General features: G+C 39.1%; 1 protein-coding gene across 1 annotated transcript; it reads right to left on the bottom strand.

Moving 5' to 3' along the window:
• Window positions 1-6,725: 6,725 nt before the first annotated feature.
• Window positions 6,726-22,411, bottom strand: LOC120297026 (leucine-rich repeat-containing G-protein coupled receptor 6-like). Its single transcript, XM_039319190.1, has 6 exons — window positions 22,364-22,411; window positions 19,417-19,488; window positions 17,849-17,974; window positions 16,297-16,439; window positions 11,695-11,775; window positions 6,726-10,950 (listed from the first exon to the last, which is right to left on the bottom strand). Exons 2-6 carry the CDS (start codon window positions 19,437-19,439, stop codon window positions 9,701-9,703), a joined length of 1,623 nt encoding a protein of 540 aa, XP_039175124.1. The 5' UTR covers window positions 19,440-19,488; window positions 22,364-22,411; the 3' UTR covers window positions 6,726-9,700.
• Window positions 22,412-23,884: the final 1,473 nt, after the last annotated feature.

A 23,884-nucleotide genomic window follows, 5' to 3' on the forward strand; every position in this document is an offset into this window, starting at 1 on the left:
TGCTGCTCACCTCCAGCTGTGGCTTGGTTCCTAATAGGCCATGGACTGGTACCGGTTGGTGGCCCAGGGGTTGGAGATCCTTACTGTAAACTCTCCAGATTAATTTTTTTAATCCCACCTTTATTATTTTTATAAATAATGAGATGACAGACATACTTAATACTCCTTCCATAAAACAGTAACATCTGCATATCCCAGTTCCTTGTGAAGAATTCAATAGGTTGACAAAAATTCATTCTAAACATCTGGATGACTGACCAATCAATTTATATATTCAGGCCACTACCATGAACATAGTTGTAGAGCTTGTGGAACCTGTCTTTGAAGTGCCATAGAAAGTGTATTTGGGCCTTAGGAAAGCCTTCAAAGGAATATCTCATATTTGCCTTAAAACAATGTTAAAATAAAGATAGATGATATCACTGCTAGATGGATTCACAGTTACCTGGCTGACCACATTCAAGGAGTGAATATTAATGGACCCAATTCAGCCTAGAGGGAATATGAAATGGAAACAACAGGGCTCTGTTTTGGGCTCTGTGCTCTTTACTATTGTTACAGTATCAGTGATCTAGTTCAAAAGACACTTAACAAATCTTCAGATGTCACAACAAGGAAAGATAGGTATATATTTTAGAGAGGAGAAAATAAAAACAACTTTCAAAAAGATAATAAAATAATAATAATAATAATAATAATAATAATAATAGTGGACATGGCAGTGCCTGGAGACAGCAGAATAGATGAGAAAGAACTGGAGAAGATAACAAAATACAAAGACCTACAAATAGAAATAGACTGGCAAAAGCAAGCAAGGGTAGTACCAATAGTTATAGGCTCCTTGAATGCAATCCCAAAACAACTGGAGCACCACTTGAACACCATTGGCATTAACAAATTTGCTATTAGTCAATTGCAAAAGGCGGCCTTACTAGGAACTGCTTCCATCCTGCGACGATACCTGTAATACCATCAAACATCCACATCTGCCTATCCCAGGTCCTGGGTAAGGACTTGATAGGTAGACAAAATGCCAAATCCAGTCTGAACATCTGGCTGACTGTGCGATGATCCAATACTAATACTATTACTACTACTACTACTACTACTACTACTAGTAATAATAATAATAGTAATAATAATAATAATGGCATTTGACACTCTGCCACATGACTGGCTAATCAAGTGCCTAGAAATAACAGGAGTCAGTAGAAACATCAGAAAATTTGTGCAAAGATCGATGGCACAATGTTGCAGGTTGCAGGTCAATGGTGAGAGACTGGGAGAGGTTAATATCAAGAGGAATATTTCCAGGAGATTCATTATCACCACTACTATTTGTTATTGCACTGTTTCCTCTTGTCAACAATACTGAATAACTCAGGACATGGCTATCAAACATCAAAAACATCTGCCAGACTATCCCACCTCCTTTACATGGATGACCTGAAGCTGTATGGAAAAACATCATCTGAAATAGAATCAATGCTCAACATTGTCCTTATATATAGCCAAGATATTGTAATGGAGTTTGGCTTGGACAAATGTGCCACACTTAACTATCAAACAAGGAAAAATAGTGAAAACTGAAGGAATCAAGATGCCCCACGAAAATAACATTTAGAGTCTGGATGAGGAAGATTACTACAAATACTTGGGTATCCTTCAAGCATACATCAACAGAGTGAAGAAGATCTTAAAGTCCAAACTCAATGGAGGAAATACCATGAAGGCAATCAAAACCTGGGCAATTCCAGTCATTAGGTACACAGCTGGAATAGTGGACAGGACTCAAGCAATGGATAGGAAGACCAGAAAAATAATGACAATGAATCATGCCCTTCATCCATGCAGTAACATAGGGCAAATAGGTGGGTGTGGAATGCTGCAAGTACATCAGATGGTTGAAGAAGAAAAAATGGCTTTGGAAGAATATCTGAAGGACAATGATGAAGATGCACTGAAATTAGTGTATCAGGAAGGTTTACTGACTACTGGAGAGACCAAACTGGCCTACAAGAAAGACCAAATGAAGAACAGAATAGAGGCATGGGAAGACAAAGCACTACACGGCCAGTACATTAATAAAATAGCTGGGAAAGCAGATAATAACAAGACCTGACAATGGCTAAGAGCAGGAAAATTGAAGAAAGAGACCGAGGGTCCAATTCTGGCTGCACAAGACCAAGCCTTAAGGACAAATACATACAAAGTTAAAATTGAAAAGATAGCAATAGACAGTAAGTGCTGCCTATGCAAAGAAGCTGAAGAAACAGTGGACCACTTGGTAAGCTCCTGCAAGAAGATCGCACAGACTGACTACAAGCGGCATGACAAAGTAGCAACAATGATACATTGGAAGATCTGCAAGAAATATCATTTGCCTGTAAGCAAGAACTGGTGGGAGCATACAATAGAGAAAGTTATAGAAAATGATAACATTAAACTGCTCTGGGAATTCAAACAGACAAACATCTGCAACATAACACCCTGGACTTAACAATTGTTGATAAGAAAGACAAAAAAGTCTGGATAGTGGACGTGGCAGTGCCTGGAGACAACAGAATAGACGAGAAAGAACTGGAGAAGATAACAAAATACAAAGACCTACAAATAGAAATAAAAGGACCGTGGCAACGGCAAGCAAGGGTAGTACCAATAGTAATAGGCGCCTTGGGTGCAATCCCAAAACAACTGGAGCACCACTTGAACACCATTGGCATTGACAAATTCGCCATTAATCAATTGCAAAAGGTGGCCTTACTAGGAACTGCTTCCATCCTGCGACGATATCTGTAATACCTTCAAACATCCACATCAACCTATCCCAGGTCCTTGGCAAGGACTCAGTAGGCAGACAAAAATGCCAAATCCAGTCTGAACATCTGGCTGACTGTGTGATGATCAATAATAATAATAATAAGTTGGAAGGATCTTGGAGGTCATCTAGTCCAACCCCCTGCTCAGACAGGAAATCCTATACCATTTCAGACAAATGGCTGTCCAATCTTTTCTTAAAGACTTCCAGTGTTGGAGTATTCACTGCTTCTGGAGGCAGGTTGTTCCACTGGTTAATTGTTCTAACTGTCAGGAAGTTTCTCCTTAGTTCTAGGTTGCTTCTCTCCTTGATTAGTTTCCACCCGTTGCTTCTTGTCCTGCCTTCAGGAGCTTTGGAAAATAGCTTGACTCCCTCTTCTTTGTGGTAGCCCCTGAGATATTGGAACACTGCTATCATGTCCGCCCTTGTCCTTCTCTTCATTAAACTAGACATACCCAATTCCAGCAACCGTTCCTTGTATGTTTTAGCCTCCAGTCCCCTAATCATCTTTGTTGCTCTTTTCTGTACTCTTTCTAGAGTCTCAACATCTTTTTTACGTCATGGTGACCAAAACTGGATGCAGTATTCCAAGTATGGCCTTACCAAGGCATTGTAAAGTGGTATTAATATTTCATGTGATCTTGATTCTATCCTTCTGTTATTGTAGCCTAGCACTGTGTTGGCTTTTTTGGTAGCTGCAACACACTGCTGGCTCATATTTAAGTGATTGTCCACTAGGACTCCGAGATCCCTCTACTATTGAGCAAAGTACCTCCTAAACCAGTGATGGCAAACCTTTTAAAGATTGAGTGCCCAAAAACTGCCCCTCTGCACACCCCACCTCCACCAGCAGGGCCACCCACCACCTCCACGGCCTGCTGCAGCAGATTGCCCAGGTGGCCCTTCAGCGCCATGGCAGCCATGCCCTCTGACAGGGTGTGAGGGTGGAGTCTTGTCCCTGCTGCCCGGCTGCCATGTCCTTAGCTCTGCTACCCTGCTCAGGCCGCACCCAGGGGCAACTCTTCGGGGGGGGGGTTGATGGTGAGGAGGGGGCCATGAGGGCAAGTGAGGCTTGGGCAACAGCACGCGTGCCCACAGACAGGGCTCCAAGTACCGCATCTGGCACACGTGCCATAGATTCATCACCACTGTCCTAAACTATACCTGTGCATTTGGTTTTTCTTGCCTAAATGTAGAACCTTACTTTTTTCACCACTGAATTTCATTTTGTTAGATAGCGCCCAGTGTTCAAGTCTGTCCAGGTCCTCCTATATCCTAAGCCTGTCTTCTGGAATGTTGGCTATTCCTGCCAGCTTGGTGTTGTCTGCAAATTTGATGAGTTCCCCATCTATCCCCTCATCCTAGATAGGCTTGATTGAGTACTGGGCTAAAACAAGTAGCACAGAATTTTAAAAAGAAATATAAAGGTCTATACTGTATATGGGTGGGAAAATGCAATGTTCAATTACTAGGTAGACTAAGCTTGCCAGTAGTACATGTGAAAAAGATAGCTGTGTCTTTGTTGGCCATACGATAAACATGACCCAGCAGTTACAAAAAGAAAAGCAATTAGAAAAGCAAATGTGATGTTGGTGTAAATTAATGGGAACACGGAGTCCAGATATTGAGAAATAATTGTTTGACTCTAGTGTGTCCTGCTCAGATTTCCTTTGTAGTCATCAACTTACAACCAGAATTGAGCCCAAAATTTCTGTTGCTAAGCAAGACAGTTGTTAAGTGAATTTTGTCCCATTTTATAACATTTGCCACAGTTGCCAAGCAAATCACTGTAGTTCCTAAGTGAATCATGTGGACGTTAAGTGACTCTGGCTTCCCCCATTGACTTTACTTGTCTGGAGCCAGTAAGAAAGTTATAATTGGTGATTACATCACTCCAAAACAGGATACATGCCATTTGCCAAGCACCTGAATTTTGATCATGTGACCGTGGCGTATGCTGCAATGGTTGTAAATGTGACACCTATCAAGTCATTTTCTCAGTGCCATTGTAACTCCGAATGGTAATTAAATGAATGGTTGTAACTCTAAGATTACCTGTATTTTTTGTATTTGTTTTGTGTTTTTAACTGTTTAAGATGCCCAGAGTCCTGTATATGAGACAGGCAGTTATGTAAATTGAATGAATGAATGAATGAATGAATGCTCTGATAATTTTTTTCACTTTTCCCTATGATTTTATTTGGGGGAAAAAAAATCCAGTTTCTGCTGAAGTCCCAGTGGTGTGCATGTGTCTGTACCTTTTCCCCTGCAGAGAACAAAGACACTTCTTTAGCAAACATTAAACTTTGTCTTTCCCCAATTTCTTAAGATTGCTTATTAATCCATTTTTTTTGTCTTGTGCAGCCAGCCCTGTGAGCTAGTCCAAACAAGAAGCCAACCATGACTACATTTATTATAAGAGTATAGTAACAGAATCTTGCAAGTCTGAAAGCACATCTGCCTCCTCTTCCCTTTGCCTTTACTGTCCAGGGAACTAGGAAGGGTCCCTCCTGAGGTGCTTTCTATATCATCATTTCTTCAGTGGGCGGACATGTCTCTTATCTGACTTTTGCCTTGGCTGGACTCTTCCTCCTCCTGTTTCTCAAAATTATTCCCACAGACCATAACACAGGAGTTCAGTTTCTTATTCTGATTTTTAGAAGTTACCTTGACAAAGTCCATGCAATCGGGGATTTATTATCCTCTATCATATTGTACATATTTTTATACTTCCAGTTATAGATTTGTGATTTTATTACTTCCCATCCTGTTCTAAATACTTACTTTGATATTTCCAATTATATTATTTTATGTACGTTTGTAGTTTTCTGTATTTCATGTTCTTGGTTGCAATATTATTTAAAGGTTTTAAAAATTGAAGTGTTGAAAAAAATTGATAAGCTTACTTAACATTCCAGTTCCTTATAAATTTAATTATCTTGATTAAAAGCAACATCCTTTGATCTACATGTTTATTTCTTCAGTAATCTGAAGTCACAGACTATTAATACCGCACTTGAGCCTTCTTTAAACCCAACTGACATTAAAGAAAGAGTGCTCATTAATTCATCTTCACTGAACTATATACATGAATGGTAAAAGCTGAGATAATTTGGGGGGGGCAGAGGGGAGAGGGGTTATGTTTTCTGAAATGATATGTGTGATGTCTCAAGTTTAGCTAGATAGGTTAGGTGCTACCAAGATAAAGCTCCTTCTTATTAAAATAAAATATTTGCTATTTCTGTTTGAGGTGCAGTCCATTTTTTATCTTTCTATATGACAAACCTTTTACTTGAGGAATTTTCATTTTTTCCTTGCCTAGCATACTTCAATATATTTGGCCACTTAGTAGTGCTTCTTAGCATATGCATACAAGTGCACACACACCCACACACAAATGACCAGATCATAAATGCATACACATTGTTTGGACAATCGTATTTGTTACCATAAATCTCACTATACCATCCAGATTTATTTGCACTGTCTTCAAATTCTACTTTCTATTTAACAAGGTAGCCAAAACCCCCCAAAAGGCAGTTCCTTGAATATAATTTCCATTTTGGAATAACGCATGATCTGAAACCAGCTAAATAAATTGTACCAGACTGGTTTTGGGGATCCAAGGGGAGGAGAACAAAGATAAGACTTGCAACATGGGGTAATGCAACCAAAAACATAATGAAAAGCCGTTTCAGAAACATTACATGAAGCATAAGCAGGAGACAGATACAGGTAATACTAGAGATTAACCCCTTATATGAAAACAATATACATGCTTTTCCTTCTCTTCTGAAAGATCAGCAAATACATGTCTTCTGGGGGACATGTGCAATGTTAGTTCATATATTAACATTATATACTTAATAGGTCTGCAGTTCTGTAGTTTTGTAATCGAAGTCATAAAAATAGTATAAAATGTGTTTTTTATTTTTCTATTTGGTCTTCAATAAAGAATGTTTTACAAATTAATATACAAAAAAGAAAATTAGGAGTTTATAGAAGGGTCACAAGAGAGGGAAGGTAGCTATATATCTCTCTATATAAATATACACATAATATACAAAAATATGCTGGATATTGCATTTATGGCACAATATATATACAGATAAAAGCACACATATGGCATGTAAAATCATTTCATTTGATACTTTTGTCAGATATAATGTGAAATCTTGCCATGATTTTAAACTTTATCAAGGCAGTAGAAATTCTTTCTGTGAGTTATTTGACTTTGACTTAAGCAGCAACTAAAAGGATAATTATTTTTTTCTAAATATTGGCTGGTATTAATCTTATCTGGGAGAAGAATAGCAATGTTCTGTCATGTGATACAAAAATCAAAACAATTCAAATGACATCCAAACCCACAGCACCTGGAAGAATTCGGCTACACATTTCGTAATTTTAATAGGAGCACCTATTTGTCAGGAACACAGCAGAGATCAAGATATTGAATAATTAACAAATGACTCAAGAAGTGTGTGTGTGTGTGAGAGAGAGAGAGAGGGGGGGGAGGGAGGGAGACTGTGTGTGTCTGTATATGTGTGTATAAATATTCTAGTGTTTTCCCATCAATGCAGGGTCTGATATTATGGTAGAAAATGGCAAAAAAACACCTTTTGGATATGCTGGATTTGCTTAATGACCATTTGATTCATTTAACAACCATATTATTCTTTTAACAACCATGGTAATTCACCTAAAGACTGTTATGAAAATAATCATAAAATTGAGTCAGGTGACGCGAAGACTCACTTAATGACTGCAACTTACAACCAAAGTTCCAGGCTCAATTGTGTTCATAAGTTGAGGACTACACACACATATGTATTAAAATCTTATTTCAATTCCCTAAATATATTTTGCAGTAAATTTCCAAAATAATTAGGATGTGGACTCTGTCTACACAGAATCACATTTGATTAACATATGTTTATATGATTGTAGCCTAAGTGTGCTTTACTAGATATAACCTTTTCCTGTTGCGATAGTTTAATTCAGTCAAACTTCAAGATTTTGAACTGGATTTAGTGTGTTCAGACTGTTTACAAATCGCTTATGTTATTTTCTATTTTTGAAGACCAGTAATTATTAACCAACAGTTAATAATTCTTTCTGTAGAAAGGGATTTCACTGAATTCAGTGGAACATTCTTCTAAATAATCATATTTGGGATTGTACTATATAATTCCCAGAAAAACACTGTTTACATTTTTATCCTTTTATGAAAGTGAAATTCTAGAAACCAGGATTCTTCACAATTCATCACAACTGCAGTAACTAAGATTATTATTTTAGTAAGATCAGTTTTGAGGAGATAGAAGAAAAAAGCAGCAGGACTGTAACATTCCCCAGTTTACCTTCCGTAGTTTCAGTTTTCTGAAAGCAGACCTACCACTATAGTCTGTCTATATTCTATAAAACCCTTCAGATTTCTAAAATGTTAATAAGAAAAAACCTCAAGTTTGTGCAAAAACCTCAAGTCCTACACCCTATATGCATTAATTAGTGTTGATAACTATCTTTCTTAGCAAACAAGAGTGAATAGTTAATCAACCTATAGCTTTTAAATGCCTGAGAAAATTTAACCTGTACCTTCTAAGAATAAATTTAGCAACACTGCTACCAAAATTACTTGTACATAAACCCCCTAGAGGCTTCAATTGAATATAATGGGATCTAGCTCTAGATTATCCTGTGTTGCTCTCATTGTAATGAATGACTTTTCTTTGGGAAAGTAAGCAATATGACTTTTCTATTCTTAAATTGAAAAAAAGCAATTAAAAAAATAAATTTTCTGAACCAAATTTTCATAGCACTATGTTCAAGCTTAAACCTCAGGCTAGTTGAGTTTATTATGAATGGTCACTGCACTAGCAATAGCTCTTAGACTTATATACTGCTTCATAGTGCTTTACAGCACTATTTACAGCAGTTTACAGAATCAGCATATTGCCTCCAACAATCTGGATCCTCGTACTGACCTTGGAAGAATGGAAGGCTGAGTCAACTGATCAGTATCAAACTCCTGGCAGTGGGAAGAATTAACCTGCAATACTGCATTCTAACCACTGCACCACCACTGCTTTATTTATTTAATTAATTTTGATTCCTAGTGCTTCTGAATAACTTAAATATGCTTAGTTATATACAGGAGCAGGTAGGAAGCATTGTTTTTGACTGATTAAAACAGCTATGTCTCCTTGTATGATTATTATTATGTGGGAATTGTTCCTATCTCTACAGGTGGATACATGTGCAGTCATGCATTGTATTGAATAAACATGACTGGATAATCTGTTTTTGATTCATGTGCTTTGTTTACAACAGTTTTAAAAGATGACAAGTTTGCTATGAGACAAAAACATTGCTATGAAAAGATTGCTTTTTAGTAAAAAAAATGGGAATAGAGCTGAAATCACATTGTCTTCTTGATGTTTCTACTCAATTCAGTCTTTTTTATTTGATATTCATGGACTAAAGTGATCCACCTATCATAAAAACTAAGAGCCATAGAATGGTGTAATTCCTAAAAGGGCAGAATTGCCAGAGTTCTTCTTATCCTGGGTTTGCTATTTTTCTTGGACTTTCAGGTAGATACACAATAATTATGAACTTTGGGGTGCCTTAATTTCTTAGGCAGCTATGTATATCTTTATCAGTTTCACATTGCTGCAGTAGGAGAGGAGGAAGCAATACCCCAACAGGCTAGGTTACCAAGGAATTGCTGCCATTTTGCTGACTGTGTAGCCTTGTTTTGAGAAGAAAAAAATACAGTGAGTCATGTTTCCTCCTAGAAGAGCCTCTTGCTGAAGCTTTTGGTGGCTCCAGAAGATCTTGTATGATTCTTTTATTTATTGAGAGAATGTGGATTGAGCCTTATAAATGAGATATGAAGGCTGGTGAAGGTGGTTTGGGGAACAAGGCAATCCAAAGGTTGCTCTTTGCCTGGTCTCTGCCTTCTGATGCAATTAGCAGCTCATCATCAGCAAGATAGGAAGGTTGGGTGGAGAAGCCACTGTCATGTCCTCTGGCACCTGCTTTTTGCTGGCAAGGGATCAGAGTCACTGAGGAGAAGCTGTAGGCATCTAGAACTGAGGAACACCTGCGAGGCACTCTATAGAGATCTGATGCTTCAAATATATGATCCATATCGGAGAAAGGAACAAGAGCTTGAGTAGAGTCACATGAGCTCTTCTCTGTATCCTCAGAAATACAAGACTGAGCACAGCTTTCCTGGACCTGACTCTTCTGCTTCAAAAGCCGCAAATCATCTCTAAAATGGGGGTTAAAGAGTAAATAAAGCAAGGGATTCAGGCAGGCTGGCAGGGGCAGCACCACCAAAAGCACAGACTTGATGACTTCGGGGGTGATGAGAATGAGGCTAAGCATGGAAGAGAAGGTGAGAAAAGCCACCGGGCAGTAAAGAAGGCAGTTGGTGAAAATGAGCCAAGCAACATGTTTGATCATAGCACAGTCCCAGACAGAGTCAAACTCACCTTTCAGCAGGTTGCAATAGAGGCGGATGTATGTCCCAGTGATAATGAGGAAGCAAAGTGTATTCACTAGCACCAAAGCGACCATGAAACCCAACATGGAAGGTTTCCCATCAGGAAGTAGGTGGGGCAGACAGAGAGGGGATGCCCCATACTCCCCAATGGAGAAGAGGGGCAACATTGCAGCCACTGAAGAGAGGATCAGACAACTCAGGGCACCTGCCTTGACAGAGCCAAAGGAAGGAACCTTTCCATATGTCCGCATGCACGACACCGAAAAGCTGCACTGCACTGCAGCAAGGGTTAAGAGCAGAATGGAAGCTTCTGAAGCAAAAACTGACAGGAATCCAGTCACTTGGCACCCTGCACCCATCTCCCATCTGGCCCCGTATTTTGCAAAATGACCAAAGGTGACTGCATCCACAAATGCTAGAATAGCACAGTATATCCCTGTTAATAAATTGGTTCCAGCAATGGATCCAATGATAAACTTGGTTGGGGACAGATAGCCTGGCGAGGCAAAAACAACCACCATAACCAGCCCATTGCACAGCACAGAAACTAGCATGATCAGCCAGACACTCAGGCGGATGACCCAGCTTTCAAACAGATGATCGCAGGGCTTGAAAGGACCTGGAAAGAAGGAAGAAGCCAAATTACTAAAAGGAAGGAAAAATCACTGCTACAATAAGTGGCACCAAGACTGCTGAGGATCCATTCAAAAATGTCTTATAGTTACCCATATTGCCTCACTTGCATTTACAGATGATGATGATAATGCCAAAGAAGGTTACCAAAATAGAGAGCAGCTGTTCCGAAGCCAAAGGCACAAAGCAGTAAATTATCTTAATCCATCATTTTTAAGGTCATTGCTGCAATCAAAGTTTTGTAGCTGACCTTTCAAAAAAAAGTTCATTTGGGATATTATATTTGGCTTCCACTAATTGTAGGAAGAAATAAATAAATAGGACAAAAAAAACCCTACTCTTCAAGACTACTGAAAAACCTGCTTATTTTCATCTGTGATTTCAACAAAAGCTGAGCCAAAGTGTGGTTTTGTGTATTGTGTGTGATTTCTAAAATATGTTTTAGGACTTATTGTGATATGATTTTTTTTTTCATAGTATTAGAAATTAAAAATTAGCTGTATATAAAAAAGAGGTAATCCAATTGTTGCATTTATTACCATTGCATTATTCCTAATGCAGTGACAAATGCATTTCTTATCAGCAGCCTTCACAGTAGCACTTTTTCATGCCACTCTTATTTTAGGCTTTTGTGGGCTTATGTGTCTAGAGATACTTAGAATATCCATAATTTTTAACAACAGTGAGATTGTTGTAAATTATATTGTATGTATTTTGGAAATATTCTTACCAGGGCTGGGTGTACATTGGATGTTGGGGTGTAGTTTTGAATCATCAGGGTCTAGCTGGAAATCATCCATGTCTAGGTCATCTAAACAGTAATAAAGAAATTACAAGCATGTTAATACTTAATTTGCTTTTATACTGAGAATGAAACATTTCTCTTATGTTCTTAAAATCATGGCTGTTGAAGTGACATAAATATCAACTCTGTTATATTATACTACTTTATTGGATCTCATACAGCTTATCTTGAAAAAAATATTTTTGTGACTTAACATGCTAGGAAACTGAAGATAAACTAAACATATATAACAATTGTTAAAAACGAATGGACAGAACACATTTCTAAACTGGGGAATTGTCTTTGAAAAGTTAGTTCTATCAAGTTACATCTATAAAATAACTACTCTGCAGAGCATTAAAGGGGTTGCAGTTTCAAAAGAGATATAGCTATAGTATGTCCCTTAACACCACACTGGTAGGAATCAAAGGATGTTTCTTTGGAGTTTTTTTTCCTGAAATTTTGCTGCTTGATTCTAAAGGGGCATGGTTAGAATTCCAAGTCAGGACAGAAGAAAAAGTACTTCAAAATTCGTTAAATAAATTCCAGGAAATCTCGAACCATATTTTGGTTTTTAATTAAAAAAAGTATTTTTGTACATGTCATATTTAATTTTCTACCTTGCCTTGTGAACATTTTCTGATCTTTAACTTTAAATTTTATGATAAGGGCATTGGGTAGCATATCACTTCTGGAAAGTTTTCTTAATGTAGGATTTAACCACTAGTCCTGAATCAACAGTTTAGGTACAATTCTAGAGGTGGCTCCTGTGTCATAGGCTAGCAAATGAACTCTATATTTCACAGATACAGACTCCAATAAAGAGGATATTTGTAGTGCAGGGTTGAAATGAGATGTCTTTGGTGCTCTCTGAGCTTGGTTGTTTTCTTGGAGACTTTTCATTACCCAAACTACATTACATCATCAGTGCTAGTCCAGACACAGACTTTCCTGAAATGCAACTTTCTTTCCTTATTCTGGACTGAATGAAAACCTGTCTCTGTAGATTTTCTACTTTTGTCAATAAAATTATCTAAATCGTACCATTAAGTATTTTTCTCTCCAGTGAAGTTAGTTTTCTGTCTTCAAGAGAAAACTCACACAACACATAATATGATGAATATTTCCAAGGATGTTTAACACACACACACACACACACACACACACATTGAATTTCAAGTCACTGCTACTTCCTTACAAAGGTAAACCCAGATCCACCTCAGCTGAACTAGGAAGATGCTGGCACCCAGAGAAGGACCTATTGCCTAGTAGTCTAGACTTTGCTGTTTATTTTCTTGAAGGTGTTGAGAACATGATTTGGGACAGTTTTAGAAAAGATGAATATTCTTTTCCCACAAACATCCTGCCAGCAAAGCAGCCTAATTATACAAAGGGAGCCATACAGAGTTTCGATTGAACTGGCAAGTAAAAAATGAGCTTGTATGCTATTGAATGCATAGCAAGACTCAATGGTCTGATGTACACTATATGTAAGACCCCTTCTTTTGCTGGCTTGAATCAACTCTGTTTTCTAGCTCGGACTGTGGCTGAACTAAAAATTTTTCCAGGAAGAGAAGAGAGCAAACCCTTCTTCCCAGCCATTGGCAAGCAGATGCAGAACCACAAGACTCCATTGTAAATGATAAACTAATGTCCTCCTTGAAACCACAGAGTTACTGGTGGTTCTGGAAGGTGACAAAAGAAAATGTGATTATACTCATGTTGGAATAATCAAAGTGGGCTGTGTGCTTCCCAAGGAGTGGAAATTAATTCCTACATCAACATGCTCATGACTACACAAACCACCAGGTAGCAATCTGCAAGCACTATGTTCTTTGTACCTGAAAGCAGGAGGTAACACAGGAATGGAGTGAGGAATGGTATAAGGTGTTCCCATATAGTAAATCAACCTTCAATAGGGAAAAAATGGTAATTGGAGCAGATATCTATATACCCTATTTTTAAAAATAGCAATAGCAATAAAACTTTGATACTGCTCCATAGTGCTTTACAGTGCTCTCTAAGCAATTTACAAAGCCAGCATATTGCCCCTAACAATCTGGGTCCTCAATTTACTGAACTCGGAAGAATGGAAAGCTAAGTCAACCTTGAGCTGGTCAGGATCAAACTCCTGGCCTTGGGCAGAGGCAGCTTGGAATACTGCATTCTAACCACTGCACCAGCACAGCTCCTATTATTATTCCTTTATCCCCAAAGTATAGAAATGTAGAGTAAGGGGCTAGATTGGGGAAGTTTATGATAACACAAGAATACCAATTAAATATAAATTCTAATCGAACCCCAGAAATCATTAAGCAGATTGCAAGCAAAGACTTGTCCCTTCAATCTTGCAATCATATCTGACCAAATCTGAGGAACTGTTTGCATAACTATAATACAGTATGATAAGACTATTATACTTTAGGCCACAATTTAAAACCAGGATCTAAAAGGAACAAGAGTTAGCAAGTCTCGCTCTCCCCAATTGTCTGCATCAAATAAGTTTCGCATTTCAAGTCCACTCTCAGTCTAGTTACTGGGTATGTGTGTGGGCTGCATGTTTATGCAATCATGTTATGCAGCAAACAAACAATCAATGTGGTGGTTTGAGAATTCATCTACTTCCATCAGTGTTTTTGCATGTGACTTGCAACTTCACAGAAATCCCCCCCGCCACAGAAAGATTTGAGTACTAGATCTCTTCTACCTAGCAGCCACAAGGCGTCTAACTATACAGAACTTTTCTGAAATGAAATCTCTTTCTTTTGAAGTACTTGTACAGAAGCTGTGATAAAAGATTGAGACTAGTCATAAATATTACAGTAGCAGTGGAAGTGTACAGATGGAGTGATCGCCATTTACAGGTAGTTCTTGGCTTACAACCATTCTTTTAATGACCATTCAAAGTTATAATGTAAAAATTAGTTATAACCAATCCTTGCACTTACAACCGATGCAGCATCCCTTGGTCATGTGATCAAAATTTGGTTGCTTGGCAACCAGCATGTATTTACAACAGTTGCAATGTCCTGGGGTCAGGGGATCGCCAGTTGCAATCTTTGCAAAAGTCAGATTCACTTAATGACTGCATGCTTCATTTAACAACTGCAGTGAGTCTCTTAAGAATTGTGGCAAAAAGATTCATAAAACTGAGCAAGACTCACTTAACAATCACCTTGGTTAACAACAGAAATTTTGGTCTCCATTGTGGTCGTAAGTCGAGGACTACTTGTATACTGTATTCTGGTAGCTCTGGTCCTTTTTGTCAGGGACCTGCCTAGAAGGTTGTGCTGAAAGGACCTCTAAATGAGATGGAGGCGTTATTGTTAAGGAGAAAACTTATTCTGGATGGGGTTGCGTTTCTCTGCAAACAGACTGACCGTTGGAGAGAGCACTTTGACCTCTGCTGCCACTGGATTTGCAGGTCATAGCTATAGTTAAGAGTGAATTTTCACACGTATGGCTCTAGTGCCAACGATAACCCTTCCCGAATTGACCTGGTTTAGCAACAATCATCATCACTTTTGACTAATGCAATGGGTCTATTTCTAAAAAGCACAAGTGGTCTAAAATGTGGTAGCTAGATTTTTAATAGGAACCAGATATAGGGACAAGGTAATAGTGTGCTGGCCACCAATTGTCCCCAGTCATCATCTAAGGTGCTGAGGTTAACCTCTGAAGCTTTAAGCACCTCAGGCCTCACTGTCTGAAAGACTACCTTTTCCCTTAAGCACTTGCCCTCTGTGCCTGTGTGTATGTGTGTGTGTCTGCCTGTGTGCGTGCTCATGCATGTGTGTGCATGTACACAACCTTCATTGACTCCTGGTAATTACCTGGACAAGTCCCTGCAGTTTTTTTGGCAAGATTTTTGGAAGTAGTTTGTCACCGCTTTCTTCCTAATCCTGAGAGAGAATGACAAGCCCAAAGTCACCCAACTAGCTTCATTCAACTCATGCTCTCCTAGTTTCTAGCCTGTTGCTTTTTAAGCAAACTCGCTTTCTAATAATAAATAAATACCCCAAATACAGATAGTCCTCAACCTATGACAGTAGCTGAGTTTATGGTCATAAGTCATTATAGTTATTAAGGGGGTCAATATGGACCCAATTTTATGATATTTTTTGTGGAAGTCATTAAGTAAATGTTATGATCATTAAACAAATCCATGGGTTTTTTTTTTTTGTTGGAAACTGACAAAAAGCATCAAAAATTGCAATGATATAACTGAGGGCTACTGCAAACAGCCATAAAGGTGAGCTGGTTGCCAAGTCCCAAAATGTGATCAAGAGACCTCAGTGTGTGCATATGCAGCTATTGTAACTTCAAAATTTGATCATAAGTAGCTTTGGGAGGGGGTCTATTATAACTTCAAATGGTCACGAAGTGACCAGTCATAAGTCGAGGACTACATGTAAAACGAGCTTGGCTAGACTTTCCTTCTCAACAGTATTCCTGCATTTGTTATTATAAGCTATACCTCAGATTTTGCAAACTTAAATCTTGCAAACTTAAAAGACAGAAGCAGCCTAAAACAAAACTTGATCTTACAATGATCAAGTCCCAGGCTTTTCTTGTAGCCACCATCATCCTCAGGACTCATGTCCTCCGAGTCCCACTGACTGGAGATTTTGAAGAAGTTGCCACATGCTCCATAGGCACAGCACTGGTACGCATAGGGCACCTCCAAGACCCTATGAAGAAGAACATGGAGTTATCAGTTATGGTATACTGCCATTCTTCACCCATATGGGCAAAGAAACAGATGTTGGAACTAAGGCGGCTGGTTTTTTTTTTTTTTGCAAATTGAACATGGAAAGGGATAAAGTTAAGATGGAAATTCTCAGATCAAAGATCTTGACCCTTTAACACTCTCACAGTAGAAGGGCATTTTGCACGGGCATTTTTCAAACAGACTTGTAAACAATCAATAATGCTCCTTTCTCACAACCACTAAAGATACAGAGGGCCATCCTCCCAAACATAGCAAGAGACCAATGTCTATTATTTTGCAGTACCATGTAATGGACAATAGCACAGTAGTCATGTTTGTTGCATTCTCAGTATATCACGTAGTATAGTAATATTGAAGACTAAGATTATGCTATTCATGTCAGTCCAACTAGTACACAGAAAAAGTGCAGAAATAAAATTATTTAGGATACCTTTGCCAAGAATATAAAAAGTGACAGCCTTTTGGAAGTTAGTGAACATTTCTGGATAGCCACTCAAATGTAATTATTCACTATCAGTATTTTATAGCCTTTTTATCTTACATTATCATGTTTATTTTTGGGTTTTACTTTGTAATTGCATTGTGTTATATTGTAAACTGAGATTAATTTATTTGAAGTTTTATTATGTTTTATATTGGAAATACAGACGATTCAAATCTTAAACTTTTTAGGACCAGAAATTTAAATTGGTAAAGATAAGAAATTGTTATGATGTCCATACTGCTTCTTTTGATTCTGATTATGTATGCATAAATGATGAATTTAACCACCACTCCCTCTCTCTGGAAACTAATTTTGTAAATATGGCTAAGGATTCCTGACAGATAATTTCTAGCACCATTTTCATAGAACTGTAGTTCCCAAGATTGTTTGGGAAAGCTAAAACAATTAAATGGGCATAAATAAGTATTTGCTTGTATCATATGTTTGTGATCTTTTAGTATTCTCTGTGTTTATAGGAATATAAAAGAAGGAAATTCTGCGCTCTATTTGCATAATTTCTTGCTTTATATTCCTGCAAATAAAGAGATCATTCAATCTCTTTATAGAACCAGAACTAATCCCTGTGTTAGCTGCCTGTATTTTAATCAAGTGGATGCTTGCTTTTTATCAGACTGATAGGTTACCATGCTGATTGCTTGTGTATGTGAGTTTGGATGGTGCCCATGACAAGCTATTCAATGGTTCATCAATTTCTCAAATCAATGATGAACACAAAGTGCAAGCAGGAAGTTACAACTGCTCAAATCTTTAGCTGAATTGAATTATATGGAAGTACCTAGACAAAAAGACTTAGACAGCAAAAGGCAGATCGAAGTAAATTAAGTTTTGACCTTGGGAAGTCAGAAATTAGAAATGAAGCTCACCGTATCTTGGGGAAACTTTCTTTAGTGAATGCTTCAGACAGTGCAGGATTGCCTTTGAGCTTCAGATGAGTCAATCCACCCAAGCCAGCCAATGGAAGTGTCACCAGTTGATTGTCAGTCAAATCCCTGTGACAAACCAAAACACAGGACCCATTGGAATAGACAGAAAGAGGCGTGGGAGACTCAGTGCAGCAGCATCTCCGAACACATTTATTTGATTTAGCATTCATACAGTTGCTGCTTAAATTAAGTTTTGCATTCAATTCTTGATTATTTTAAAGCTAAAAGGTTTAAATGATGGGCTATTGCTAGGAATAAACCAAGAAAGAAAGTCTAAAGCACATGTCTTTATCAGGATTAACAGCAAACTGATACTTATGCCTTTTAGAATTAGTGCTACCCCAGGTAATAATAGCAGTGATGAGTTGGGACTATGCTGTGCTAGTACTGTATAGGGACAGGCAGGAAAAGTCTAATTGGTGATTTGGCCTTGGAAAGAAGCAGTTATGAGTGCCATCTTGTAAGGGAAGAGGAGATTAAAATAGCTTGTCTCATGAGATATAGTTTTGATATCTTAGAAATGCAATATGAATGCTTGGCTCTACAAACAGATTTAATATTTAGTCTCATACATGGTTGTAGCACATTAACATTGTAGAACATGGTAAACATCAATATAATGACCCGTTATACTCTGCAGACCATTTTATTAGTCCCTGCTGGCTACTCACTTAACAACCACAGTTTTTATAGAACTAATGACAGCATATAACACTTTTGGCTTATATTGGTATCTTTATATTTCAGTTTTCTACAAGAGGCGATAACTAAGATAGCTAAAAGACAAAGACTCATAAAACAAAACACAATTAAGATATAACAGTGAACTCCCAGGAAAGGACGTAGACATTTTCTGTAAAAAAGCATATATTTGTGATTATGTCTGATATAGGAAATTTTGTTATGCTTAGTCTTGAATATATTATTGCAATCAATAAGATATCAATATTACATCCAAATATTTCCAGCTTAGATGATGAATCTTAACAGTTTGCTATTTCTGTGTAGGCTACTTAAATTTATGTTGAACATATTGTCATGATTCCTTGAAGCTAGGAAATTCAGTTTGTGTGCCTGGTCTTCTACCTTCAGCCATTATCTTTAAAGAAACCAAACAGATTTTTCTTTTTTTCTCTTTCTGTTCATGCATTTTATATCTTTCCCATAAATTATCCATTTCTGTTTAAGGAATGAAAAAAGGGAAAGACACCCTTAACTCAAGCTAATCACCAGGTCACTCAGTGGTGGGATTCAGCTGGTTCGCACCACTTCGGCAGAACCGGTAGCTAATTTTTTGTTGCCCGGGCCCAGAATGGACTTCTGGAAGCAGCATCCACACAGAGAGCCGGTTCACATATTTTAATCCCACCACTGAGGTCACTACAATAGTTCACTCAGCAATAAAACCAAAGTGGTTTGCCATGGCCGTCTTCTGGTACATTTCCCAACCACTCACAGGCTTAAATTTCCATGGAGAGCATATATCTGTCCTATGCAATATAACTTACAGCTTGATGAGGGAATGGAGCATCAGAAAAGCTTCAGAGTGGATAAAATGAATGTAATTCCAACTCAGATCTCTGCAAAGCAAAATACATACTGTGATGGAAATGAATGCAACAAACACGATTACTGTGCTATTGTCCATTACATGGAACTGCAAAATAATAGACATTGGTCTCTTGCTATGTTTGGGAGGATGGCCCTCTGTATCTTTAGTGGTTGTGAGAAAGGAGAGTTATTGATTGTTTACAACTTACTACTCTCCAAGTAGCAATTTTATTTACAATAATTTATTTATGTATATTTAATTAATTTTGTTGTCTGGGAATTATCAGAATTATAATCCAATATATTTAGAAGGCTTTAGAGCTGATCCTGTTCCTTTGCACAGTTACCCATTATGACCTAAACCCATACGATCAGTTTAATTATTGGGATACCAACTTCTTGTGAGCCAAAGAAAATTCCTGAATGATGCTCAGAGAAATTCAAATTTGCATGCAGATTTATGGATAACGTCTCTTTTGCAGAAGATCTGTTTTTATCAATCCCAGATGTCTTTATTGTAACTGCTATTGGAAACCCATTTTTCAGGAATCTTATTTTCTTACCTGTCTATATTCCACTTTTTATATACTTTATATAGTTGGTATATGTAATACTTGCAATATGCTGTGAAGGACATCAATTAGAGGAAGGCAACACAGTACCAACTAGACCTTAGATGACAATTTCTATCAGCTTGTGCTAGTGTGAGCATTGGCAAGATTGCCTGGCATTGGGTTTTAGATGTAATAGAAATGTTATTTTAAAAATAAATTTAAAAATACAAAGTATCTGATAACATAACAAGCTTCTGAGGTGGCCAAATAATTTCTGGAGGGGAAAAAAATCTATCTATAATGAAGCCGCTTTCAGAAATTCTAAAGACTTCCTATTCCCAATTGTGCCCTTTGCATGCAAAATGATTTCAGGTCAAACCAAATGAATGGATAATTAATGATAGGCCTCTCTATCAGTGAGGAGATGGAACAGATTTTCTTTTCTATCCCCAACTCTCATTATATCTGGAAGTGCCTCAAATTAGATCAGTGGTTTTCAACCTTTTTAATGCCGCGACCCCCAATCGGTCGTAAGTCGAGGACTACTCAACTGGTGCAGCACCGTTTGCAGAATGGGACTTTTGGCAGGCTCAGAAGGGCAGAGACAGCCTGGACAATTCCTATTGGCTTTTGAAAGCCAATAGAATTAGACTCTATTCAAGAGAGTCTATTCTATTGGCTTTCAAAAGCCAATAGAATAAAAGGGAGTAGCACAGCTAAGGAAAAGGGGAAAAAAATGGCGGACTGCGTTGTTTGGCGACCCCCGTGAAATGGTCGATTGACCCCCAAATGGGGTCCCAACCCACAGGTTGAGAACCACTGAATTAGATGAATGAAAGGAAACTCAGGAACTTTCAAAGTGGCCTAATTATTTGATCCCAACTCTATAACTATTGCTTTCCACGCTGCCATTGCCTTTCCTAGTTCATGTATAGTATTTAACTCAGGGCTACCACAAATAATCTTCAAAAACTTGGTGACTGATAGATTATTTACTGTCATCTAGTGAGCATCCAGTAATTCTCAGCCTAAATGCAACAATATGGAAGTATAAGGAGCAATGAACATGGAAGTAATTCTCCATACGACGACTTACACCAGCTTTTAGCTGCCTGCACTTCTACTATTATCCACCTGAGAAAAACTCTTGGAAACTGGAGCATTTTTCCTGGTTTGGCTTTTCCCAGAAAACCTGGAACTTCTAGAATGTGTGTGTGATTGTATGCCTCTGTGCACATTTGAATTAGTCATGTGGTGCTATCGTCTAATCTAACCCATATACCAAAACCTTTAGTCAGGAGACTGGTATAGGAACAAAAGTCAACACTGGGGGTTAAAAGAATTCACATAATTACTTTTGCGCAGCAGTTAAAGTAGTTTACAGGCTAACAAGGCAAATTAATGGTGAACTTTGTTTATTAAATATTTTGCAGATTAAAAAAATGGAAAAAAATTTGAAATCTGAATCTATTTCTCCTCCTGTTTGTGATTTTGAAGAAGGTAACATATCATAGCTTTTTTCAATATGTATGAGAGAAATGACACAACAAAGGCTGTCTTCCCCAATATGATGTCTTCCAGATGAATAGAATTTTCACTCCCCAAATCCCTATCCAACATAATCATTAGCCATGCTGTCTAGTGATTGCAGAGTCAGGGGTCAAATATTATAACCGAACATTTCTGGAGAGTACCAGGTGGGAAAGACTGTTATTTTGTGTTCATATTGTGGAAAAATCCAGAGAAAGAAATATTTTGGGGAATATTAAAAAGGCAAATATATTTCCCCAAAGGAATAATGGAGAATATCTTAAAAAAGGACAGAAACCAGCCCCAGCTCCTCTCCCCCAAGCAGAAACTAGGCAGAGGTCAGTTTTTAGAAATGCAGATGTAATAATCTATTCAGAAAGGTTGGAGCCAGGAAGCTATTAGGAAGACAAAGACACCTAAAATCTACATACCCCCCCACTCAAATTCTAAGGACAGGAGACATATGATAGGATTAACCCACCAATACTGTTATGTCCCGAGCCTTGCAAACGGCTCGGGCGTTTGCAGGCAGTCCCGGGCAGGTGCAAAGCTGCCCGGGACCAGACAGGCTGTCGCCAGCGCCGTGCGCATGCGCGGGTGCTGGCGCGGGAAAAGTAACCCATTTACCCGGGAGTTGCCTATATAAGAGGCTGCGAGGCGTTTGGGCGAGGCTGAAGCCATCTTCCTGTAAGCTGAACGCTGAATAAAAGAAACTGAGAACTCAGCTGCTTCTCGTGTCTGTTTTCCCGCCACGGACTCAACACTGGCGACGAAGGTGGGAGGCCTTGCACTACCTGGAAAGGAAGAAGTGTAAGCTTACCCAAGGAGTCCTGAGCGGCGGAAGAGGAACGGCGTCGACTCGGCAGCTGCCCGCCAATCCGGTGCGCATTCGGGGGTAGGCTGGCTGATAGACCCGTCTCCTGAAGATCCGAATATGGCGAAAATCGGAAGGCTTTCGGAATTCGACGTCTCACATCCAGAGCGGTGGGAGTCCTACGTATCCAGAATGGAGAACTACTTCAAGGCAAACCAAGTGAGGGAAGATAGCTTGAAGGCGGCCACCCTGCTTTGCGTTTGCGGCCAAGACGCCTTCGAAATCGCAGAAACCTTGCAGCACCTGTCCCAGTAGAGTCTGTAAGCTACGCAGACCTGAAGAAGCTGCTGAAGGAGCACTTCCACCCCAAGGTGTCCGTTATCTCATGGCGCCACACCTTCGAACAGATGATTCAACTGTCCGGTGAGTCAGCCAAGGAATACATCGCCGGCGTACGGAGGCCGCGCAAGCCCTGCGAGTTCAAGAACCTCGAGGAACTATGAGGGACCTGATTCGTGTGCGGGTTTAAGGCATCGAAGCTAACAACAGAGACTTTTCGCCAAGGAAATTATCCTTCCAAGACGGCCTAGGGAAAGTCACCACCGCAGAATAACAGCAGGGCGCTTCAAAAACATGCGGCCGATCAGAAACAGTGCAGAGGGTGCGTCCGTGCACCAGGAAGACGTCCGACGAAACTCCGAGGAGGAGCCGGACGAGGAAGTCGACCGTCTACACCCCGCGAAGGAAGAGAACCAGAAGGGAAGCTCTTCGGCTCTGCTCAAGTGCATCGGCTGTGGAGGTCGCCACAGGAGAACCGACTGCAAGTTCCGCTCCGCTCCCTGCCGGGCATGCGGCAAACAAGGGCACATTGCAGCTGTGTGTCTGGGCCGACGAAAGGCACAACCCCAAGAAGAACGCCTGAAGGGTACCAGACTCCCCAGCCAGAATAGGGTAGGTTTTTGCGCTTCGCGAAGAAGCATCTGTAGGACAGGCACACACAAGCCCATGAAGAAAAAGCTGTCACTCAACGTGAAGCTACAAGGGGTTCCCTTATCTATGGAACTAGACACAGGGTCTGCCCTTTCCATCATTTCATTGCATACATTTAGGAAGATTTGTTCCAGTAGTGGGACTAAGGCCAAGTTAATGCCTTCTGATATTGTATTAACAGATTTTCAGAACTCAAGAGTGTGTGTTAAGGGGGAGGCCACCCTTAACGTGCAATACAAGAGTTTTGAAGGTCCACTAGACTTATTAGTAGTAGGGGGTGAACGAACGAGTCTCATAGGACTCGATTGGTTTGAGGCCCTGGGGATACACGTCACAGGACTCAACAGCTTACAAACACTCGACCTACAGGAAGTCTGCAAAGAAATTGCAGATGTTTTCAGCCCCCAGCTGGGCACATTCAAAGGACCACCTGTGTCCTTAAAGCTAGACCCCACTGTCACTCCCATTAGGATTAAAGCAAGAAGGGTCCCTTTTGCTTGAAAAAGTAAGATTGACACTGAATTAGACAAACTAATC

This window comes from Crotalus tigris, unplaced genomic scaffold (genome assembly GCF_016545835.1).
Source record: "Crotalus tigris isolate CLP2741 ecotype Arizona unplaced genomic scaffold, ASM1654583v1 scf7180000022411.5474196:2289641, whole genome shotgun sequence".
In the NCBI taxonomy this organism is placed as follows: domain Eukaryota; kingdom Metazoa; phylum Chordata; class Lepidosauria; order Squamata; family Viperidae; genus Crotalus; species Crotalus tigris.

What these genes read in the sequence shown, in the direction of transcription:
- LOC120297026 (XM_039319190.1), bottom strand. Translation starts at nt 19,439, where the DNA reads ATGCTCCATTCCCTCATCAAGCT. An exon ending in CTCCATTCCCTCATCAAGCT is followed by an intron (nt 17,975 to 19,416) that starts GTAAGTTATATT and finishes GGTTTGTCACAG; the next exon opens with GGATTTGACTGACAATCAAC. An exon ending in CCAATGTACACCCAGCCCTG is followed by an intron (nt 10,951 to 11,694) that starts GTAAGAATATTT and finishes CCTTCTTTCCAG; the next exon opens with GTCCTTTCAAGCCCTGCGAT.